This window comes from Phlebotomus papatasi, chromosome 3 (genome assembly GCF_024763615.1).
Source record: "Phlebotomus papatasi isolate M1 chromosome 3, Ppap_2.1, whole genome shotgun sequence".
Taxonomy (NCBI): Eukaryota; Metazoa; Arthropoda; class Insecta; order Diptera; family Psychodidae; genus Phlebotomus; species Phlebotomus papatasi.
In genome coordinates, this window is record NC_077224.1 from 30,255,465 (window position 1) to 30,264,476 (window position 9,012).

The 9,012-nt window shown below is 30.4% G+C and overlaps 1 protein-coding gene across 5 annotated transcripts; it reads left to right on the top strand.

The window, feature by feature from the left end:
• The first annotated feature begins 278 nt into the window (after positions 1–278).
• On the top strand, positions 279–9,012 carry LOC129807595 (ELAV-like protein 2). 5 transcript variants are annotated; one of them, XM_055856975.1, is made up of 5 exons: positions 279–521; positions 877–943; positions 7,702–8,054; positions 8,454–8,711; positions 8,951–9,012. In XM_055856975.1, exons 3-5 carry the CDS (start codon positions 7,850–7,852, stop codon positions 8,995–8,997), a joined length of 510 nt encoding a protein of 169 aa, XP_055712950.1. In that variant the 5' UTR covers positions 279–521; positions 877–943; positions 7,702–7,849; the 3' UTR covers positions 8,998–9,012. The 5 variants fall into 5 exon arrangements, with proteins under 5 accessions (XP_055712950.1, XP_055712949.1, XP_055712952.1 ...); XM_055856974.1 differs by having other exon boundaries at positions 279–943; XM_055856977.1 differs by lacking the exons at positions 279–521; positions 877–943 and adding an exon at positions 1,212–1,226.

Here is a 9,012-nt window from a genome sequence, read left to right on the forward strand (position 1 = left end):
CTAAATTTGTTTAAACTAAAAATTTGTGCCGGCTGATTGGTGTCTTCGTAGTATTTCTCCGTTTCCCATTGATTATATGGAAGTATCTGATTGTATCTAATTTTCTTAATTTTCCTGTTCATGGAAAATATCTAATTCACAATACACATTTTATTGTGTGTGTGTGTGTGAAAAGGTGTAAGACGGGGTGGGTGGCACCATGTGCGCTTCTGTTCTAATTCGTATAACACAAAATATCCCCTATTCTAGGGGCAATTTTTCACATTCACCACTGAAAGTCCCGTCAGTATAAAGCTCATCCACCTCATTTAGTTCTCATCACTATATAGAGAAACAACTTGTGTTTTTTTCCCTTGTATTCTTCATCACAATATTATTTGTGTAGTTGCAAGAGCTACAGGGTCAATAATATATGGCTTACTGAAGCAAATTATAGCTTCAAAATGGATATTTTTGTCAAAGGACGTGAAAATCCTGCGTGAAAAATAGTGTGAGTTCATAAAAAAGGATAGCCTCGAAAGGTGTGTTCACAAGTGAAAAATTTTACTCAATGCACCTATAGCACCTATAGAAGTGAATATAAAAATTTTAGCTTATAAAAAATAGTTTTTTTCTTTCTGTAGTTTTTTTACTTATGGAAAGTATTACAAAAAGACAAATTTATTGCATCTCTATTTGAAAACGATTCGAAATGAGTTATCGTGAAATTTAAGACATTTAATGCAAAACGGGAAAACAGTCACTAATAAAAGTACCCACCCATTTCGCTAGACCTGTACAAATGTCGTATTTGCAGTTGTCAGAGGATATATAAAAGACAAGAAAGTGTGGACTTTTCCAGTATTGATTTCAGTTTTTTTCTGCAATCAATTTCAGCTGTGTATATAATCTTCTTCTACAAAACAAACCTATGACCAAAGAAAGAATTAATTTCTCAAAAGTGGTAAGAAAAAATTAATGCAAAAAATATATATTTGAATGTTTTTAAAGTCAACTGTTGTTGTTTTAGACAATTAAGGAAAAAGGAGTTGCTTTCTAGTATTCCCTTTCAATTCAGATATGATGCGCATAGGCAACGTTCAAATCCGGGCATCGCCCAGTTTTCCCACCCTGCAAATTATCCCAAGCGAACATAATAGCTCTTGCCTGGTAAAAAATTATAAGTGACAAAGTTAATCGTAGTTTGATTTAGAGGCCCAAATAGAGTGAGACTCATCCTTGAGCCGGTAAGGTTGTTAGTAAAGTATTAGGTAAAGGAAATTTATACAAAGGACCTCTAATCGGTATATGAATGGCTGTGATAAATCTTTACCGCCAAATTCTACAAATTACATACATATATTCTCGAGGATCAGCCCAAAATTATTTTGGCCCTTATGGCCTCTACACATTAGAGAAATGTATGTCCATATTAAAGCAAATTCCGTAAGCTTGTGTAGGAAAACTGTTCAATATGGACATAATTCCTCTAGTGTCCAGAGTCCATTAGAAATGCTTAAATATATATATATATATATAACTTAATTTTGATTACTTTGTTTAAGATACACTGCGGTAAAACTAAAAGGATCAAATTTGGAACAATTTGATCCTTTTATTTTTAACAGTGGAGTGGAACTTTGTTGAAGATGTTGAAGAAAACAAATTATACGTCTTACGCATAATTTTATTTAAGAAATTTATCCTAAACTGATTTATATACTTTAATAAAATTAATAGGAGAACATTAATGGAAGAGTCAATGTTTTAGGTCTTGCCTATAAAAACAGCTAGTGAACTATTGAGACTGCAGACTTGTCTACTCTGCTACAAACTATTATAATTATATTATAGTAACTATTATAAAAAATGACGCTTTATACTAATTTTGATTAGTGGAATTATATGAAGTATTCTAATATGATTTTCGTTGAGAAATTTTAAGAATTGCGATTTTTAGAGCAGATTTTGCCTTTTTTAAAACATTAAAAAAACTCCCAAGGTAGGGGTTCATGATGACTTCTGGTGAAAATTTTTCGAAAAAACAATTTCAACTAATGATATTATTTGATTTGTGGAATTATTTGAAGTATTCTAATGTGATTTTCATTGAGAAATTTTAAGAATTGCGGTTTGTAGAGCAGATTTTGCGTTTTTAAAACATTGAAAACTCCCAAGAGGGGTTCATGATGACTTTTGGTGAAAATTTTTCCAAAAAAAAATTTCAATTAATTATTAGTACTCATTCTAGTACTAAAATCAAATAGTAGTACTACTTTTCATTAGTTCTGCTTCATTAATAAGCTGGTTTCCTGGACCAGACCTCGCCGTCAATTCCACAAAGAGCATGAAACCTTAAAAAAAAAACTGCAGATCAGGGTCGTCCACGTCCCTGTTAACTAAATGATCATATCTTTACAAACTTATTGAGATATATTTTCTTAACACTAACATAAATACAATTCTAGAATCATTGATGCTTGAAAAGATTTTGTGCGGAAAAATTCAAAATTTTGCTGAAAAGTTGCCGTAAATCCCTATCAAACGCATCAAGTCTACAAATTGGTTGCCTAACATCTATCTTAGACACCCAATATGCACTTTTTTTGGTGTAAAGACGAATAGAAGACCTGAATTTGCCCTTGTATGATTCACGTTAGTTTTTTAATACATCACTGGGATTAGCATAAAGTACTAATTATTCTGTAAAACTATAACTTTTCTAAACTAAGCAGTTGAACTTAAATTAATAGGGTATTCTCTTCTTTTTGTCAAAGAAAGAAATATAATATATTCCTTTAAGCACTATTATTTCTGAGCGACGCCGATTAATGTTAAAAACTTGCCCATTTCTAGAGGGATATCGTATAGAGAGGGCAGTGCGTAAGTCAGTTCAATTCTAATATATCCCATCGATCCCATCTATATAACAAATATAGTTCCCATCACCTATAAAGATTTACAGGTTTTATCTCGACCTTACAATTTGTATTATCACATAGTAGTTTTAAAGAATCGCAGCAAAGACCCTTATACGGGTTTCAGACCTAACTGTATTATCACACTTGCACATTAAAATTTTAATATGATTCACATTAATTGTCGCTGGTGAGAGTCCAAATGTGTAATTTGTGTGTTTGAATCTTTTTATATTCAAAATTTGATCTATTTGTTGATAAAAAGGTAGACTTGGTCCGCAAAATTTGATATAAATTGATTTATAGCATTAATACGAAAAATTAATGCGATTTTCTCTTTAATTTTTTAATGTGAAAAATATTTATGCTTTAGGTAAATTTAAACTTATTTTTGCAGGCCAAGTTCACTTCTTTATCAATAAATAGATAAACCACAAATATTAAGTGACTCAAAGACACAAATAACATATTTGGACGCTTACAAGCGACAATTAATGTGAGTCACATTAAAATTTTAATGTGCAAATGTGATAACACAATTAGTCTAGCTTTCATCAACTCATTATTATATTAATTTAGATAATTTCACAAAATAATTTTACTCTTTAAATGATTACGATATAATATTTATGAGTTTTGCTAAACTCAATATAGATTTTTTTTCATTAAATAATATACCTCAAACGTATCATCAGACCGATTAGATATTTTCCTCATATAGAAAACTAGAAAACTGTTCACTTAACAAATATACGCATTTACACGATGGTATTGTTGGCAGAGAAAGGCGCGCCGGCGCGATGCTGCTTGCTGAATCCCATATAAACCAGAACCGCCTTTGGGGTTCATTATTGATAAAAGAAAATGGAATATTATTGCTATTACTATATAACGTCTACAACTAATAGAATTTTAACTGACCAGCATCAGTGTAAAAAAAAATAAATTGGGATTTATTTTATAGTAGAAATTGGAGTGAAGCCCATAATATCTCAACTTCGTCATTGAAGTATTAGGTATGCTTCCTACTTAATAACCCTGATTTAATGATATAAGTACTAATATAAGTATAAAAGAGTTTTTTTGCTTTATTTGAAAATATGTGTGGTCAATGTAGCCAACAAACAAGTACTATTCTTTGGAATTTTAAAAGCCGTGAAATCGTTACGAAAGCTTTATCCAAAAAATCTTCAATATCTCTGCAACTTGAATTGCATTCTTGATTGTTAAAAATTGCAATTAGACCATTTTTTTTGTTTTCTTTTCACATCAATATAAGTATTTAAACGACATTTGATTTTCTGGCAGAATATCTTTTAATAAAAAAACTTTCACTTTAAACAACTGGACTCACACTGTGTACGCACATATATCTGAATATATATTTCTTTATTCAAACTATTACCTAAATCCCAACCTGGACGATATGGTAATGACAAAAAACGACGTCGACGCCGATGAAGAGTAATCTTCTAAAGATAAAACGCTCGTACTGTGCGTCGTTGAATTTTCCGAGTATAATTTTTAGTTCGATTGGAGTTTCCGTGTCGAGTTGAAAACGTTTTATTGCTCTGCGATTAATTTTTTCTTTAATTTTTTATTATTTCTTTTGAGTTTTTTTTCTTTAATTTTCTTTGGTTTATCATTTGAATTTAAATATTTCTCTTTATTCATATAATAATATTATTTTATGTATTGTTCCATCTTCTTTTTAAATTAACATTAATTTGAACCATTACATGAAAGCCGAAAAATTGTAAAAAATTGTAAATTTATGAGATTCAATCGCGAAGCTGGCAACAGTTTGTTTAAAGGCAAAAAAGAACACAATTTCGTGTGAAAATCTATTATCTCCAACTGTAGTTTATCGATTTTTCGCATCCACCGATATTGTTGTAAGAAGATAGATTTTTGTACAGTGTTGTGCTGACACAAGAATTAAATAGAAAGATAGGTAATATAAAAGAAACAAATTCTTATTTTTTTGTATTTATTATATAAATGAAGTTCATTATCAGTTCAATTAACTGAAAGTTAAAACTGTGCTGCAGGACAATTATACTGAAATTTGGAGAAAATGTATCAAAAAAAATTCCTTAGTTTATTTTGATTTTTTATGAGGTTGAGTGTGGTTCGAACGGGAAAACATTTGTTCTAAGCAACTGCCTTAGTTAGACGCTGATCCCCCTCTTCACTTAGAAGTAGGTACTCTTTAAGCATTGGCAGAGTGAAAAGTGAAAAGTATTTTCGTATATGTGTGAGTTTTACCGTCACAGACTGGTTCTGTAAATACAAGAAGCAGCCTTTTTAGAAACATGTATCAAAATTTATGTAATTCTTAGTTTCATATAATTAACACCAATGTATATACATTACCAGTATAACATATGAAATCTAAATTATAAATAATATGAGACTGTAAAATATAAATATATATTAATTTGGTTATATAAAGGTCTAGGATGAGTGAGTTAAGTAAATTGCATAGGATTTTTATAATTGAAAAGAATTAAAGTAAAAACTTCAAATTTGCATAATTGAACGAAAAACTAAAATTAATGGCTTACCTGTAAAATTTATACATCATCTTATCATCATTTTCAACCGTTTATCCCTATTGGGGTCGCGGGGATCGCGGGCAAAAAATTTAAATATCAAAATTTAAACATCACACGTCATTAATAACATTAAGAGAAAAAATCATAGTCATTCCTTAAATTTTATGCTGTTAATACTGAATATGTGAAAGTTGTGTAGAATAATATGAGGAACCACCTTGTACAGTGGCACAGTACGGTGAGCTATTTTCGTAAATTACTGTGTTGGTGGTGCTTCTTACAAAATTTTATAAACAAAAATCTGCAATCCACAAAGCCAAGTAAGAGGAAGATGAGCTTTTAGATGATACTGAATTCAACAGTGTAATGCTTAAAAGTAAATTTATACATCATCACTGCATTCTTAAAAGAATATTATTTTTGGCATGGAGATTTCGCAACTTTTTACCACTCTAGACAATTTCGATATTCTTAGAACATGAAGATTTCTGACAACTATGCAAATAACTATAACGCGCTTTGAATTTTTTTGATAGGACTATTTATAGATTAGAAATGGCAAGTGGTTTTACAAAAATATATAACATTTTGTCCCATTTGACGTATATTCTTCCACCTAATGAAACTCAACGCACTGCACTTTTAGTTCAGAAATTCTACCATAATTAAATTTTAATCTCCTGGTCCAACAATTTACTGACGTGCTATATAATCTGCTTTTGGATATTATTAATCAAACTCTGTAGAGAGAGCATTATTCACACATTTGGGATACGCAATTTTATGATATTATAATAATTTGCTAAACAAAAATTAATGTTTGATCCTGCAGTTCACTATCCACGTACTACATATCTTATAGTGAATTCGAGTAAATATATGGAATTCCAATTTTTATTTAAAGATGAGATTACACATTAATATATGCGTGAATTAATTTTATGCAAATGTCAGCTTCTTATTAGATTGTTTACGAATGTGTAATAATACACAGTTATTGTTTCTTTTTCATTATTTATGATTTAATTGGACAGGAATTGTGTAAAATTATATAGAGCAATTTTGTATTATTTACCAATTTCCATAAAATACTGATCTTATATAATAATTTTTATGTAGAGCACAATCCACAACTATATTATATATTATATTATACTATATTTGAATTTCGCTTTAAATCACTTAAAAATTTCATATTTTGGCTGGCGTGCACTCACGAACGCAAGTGCACGTGGGTCACTACCATAAAAAGTATTGTTGGATAAGCCTATATTATACAAAAAAATATTAGGTTGATCCGACTTACAGACCACCCACACCACCCACATATAGGTCCGTCCCTATTTGAATTTCGCTCACTGTATCCTGTGAATTTCAGATCGATCAGAGCACTTTGAGAAAATCCAAGGATTACAATAGGTGTGATTAGAAGGAATCACACCTAAAAAAAACAATATCTTCAGATGATTATTTAAGAGTTTCTCCTAGCATTGGGGATTTGGTTCAAAATGGGCATACATTTCTCTAGTGTGTAGAAGCCATTAGTGAATTTAAAAAATGTAGGGACATTCATGTTATATGTATGAATGAATTTATATATTAATGAATAAATAAATATATTTAAATATCTTTCTTTTTGTTTGAAAACTGACTGATTATAGAAACCGAATAAATTTTAAGCCAAGATATTCTAAAATCCCACTAGAATTCAAAGAATCATAATGACTATTCCATTTTAAATAATATAAGAATTGAGGATTCATATAGACGAAGGTAGGGTTATATTGAGCTGTTTGACTACATTGATATAGGGTCGGAGGAACATCTGTTCGACAGGGAACCCCTATTGATACTTTTGTCAGAATGTTGAAAATTATTTAATGTATCCAGTAAAATATAAGTAATATAACGTTTTTTCTGTAATATACCTTTTACTATAGACAGAGATGTTCAAATTCAGTTCTTAAAGTGTCAATAGACGTTCCTTTCACCCTACATTTTTTTCATATATTTGTAAAAGACACTAAGCTTTAACGAAATATAATTTAGATAGACAACACAATTGTGGTACTAAATTATAACAAAGTCCAGATTCCTTTAAAATTAGAAATATGCGAAAAACCGTATATCAATCTAACCCCATATCTCAAAGTAGACCCACCTCCCCCTAAACCTATAATAAAACTATTAAATTTACTAAGTTTTTTTTTCATTTTAGTAATTCTTTATCCTTTCTACTATTGCAGATAAACTAGTAAAGTGTAGCTTCTTCTTTTTTTGGAAATTTCGTGCACAAAAACAAATTTGTGCAGATTGAGGAAAAAAAACTACCAAAAACCAGGATAAAATAAGTATCCAACAGTATTACTGATTTCAATTGCATGATAGAAGGACATGACAAACGGCATGATTGAGACCAATAGTAGTCAACAGAACTGCAGTAGCAGTAGCAATGGCGGCAGTGGAAATCAAGAAGAATCCAAAACGAATTTAATTGTCAACTACTTACCCCAGAATATGACTCAAGAAGAGATTCGGTCTCTATTCTCCAGCATCGGCGAAGTAGAAAGTTGCAAATTAATTCGCGATAAGGTTACAGGTATATGAAATATTGTAATTTCAATTAATTATATTCCCTATTAATTAGTAAACTATTATAACGTTTATATACGTTAATGCGAAAATTACTCCCTCCGTTACGTACGACTTTTTTTCGGAACGTTGGGAGTATTTTATACTAAACATGTGTGGTACTAAGCGTAATATATTTTAAATTTAATAACTAATTTACCCTATATTGAAGGAAGATATTTGAGTCAAGTCGTAGGAACATTATTTTAACCATTTTGAAAAATAAATCCTGTTTTTTTTTAGATTTAGACTATTCAAATAATGACATTGAAGTTTTAATAACTGGAGTATTTAATTAATGCTTGATTAAGATATTGAAGGCAGTTACGACCCGACAACATCTTATAGAAAACTTTTAATCTTACAGGACAGAGTTTGGGGTATGGTTTTGTAAACTATCATCAGAAGGAAGATGCAGAAAAGGCCATTAATACACTTAATGGGCTTCGCCTACAGAACAAGACTATTAAGGTGTCATTTGCTCGTCCCAGCTCTGAGGCTATCAAAGGGGCCAACTTATATGTATCGGGACTTCCGAAAAATTTAACTCAAACCGAACTTGAGGCTATGTTTAGCCCCTATGGACGTATAATTACATCACGTATTCTCTGTGACAATATTTCAGGTATATTCCCATGGGAAGAATCAAAACCCGAATTGTAACCATTGTAGCTATTTTCTGGATTTTACCAGAATTTATTTAGTCACATTTTATTTATAGACACATTTTCAATATCCCATTTATCAAAATTTTTCGTCAAAAAATCACAAATACTTTGCATATTGACTGTTGTTTAAAACATACAGCATTTAAATTTAATTTTAAGTTCATTAATTTCCATTTTCTTTTCCTATTGTTTCAAGAATGGCTATTTGTCACTACAGGTGGAACGAGTATGCCGGGTACGTAAGAGTGGTTTAAGCAT

What these genes read in the sequence shown, in the direction of transcription:
- LOC129807595 (XM_055856974.1), top strand. Translation starts at nt 7,850, where the DNA reads ATGACAAACGGCATGATTGAGACCAATAGTAGTCAACAGAACTGCAGT. An exon ending in AATTCGCGATAAGGTTACAG is followed by an intron (nt 8,055 to 8,453) that starts GTATATGAAATA and finishes TTAATCTTACAG; the next exon opens with GACAGAGTTTGGGGTATGGT. An exon ending in TCTCTGTGACAATATTTCAG is followed by an intron (nt 8,712 to 8,950) that starts GTATATTCCCAT and finishes TATTGTTTCAAG; the next exon opens with AATGGCTATTTGTCACTACA.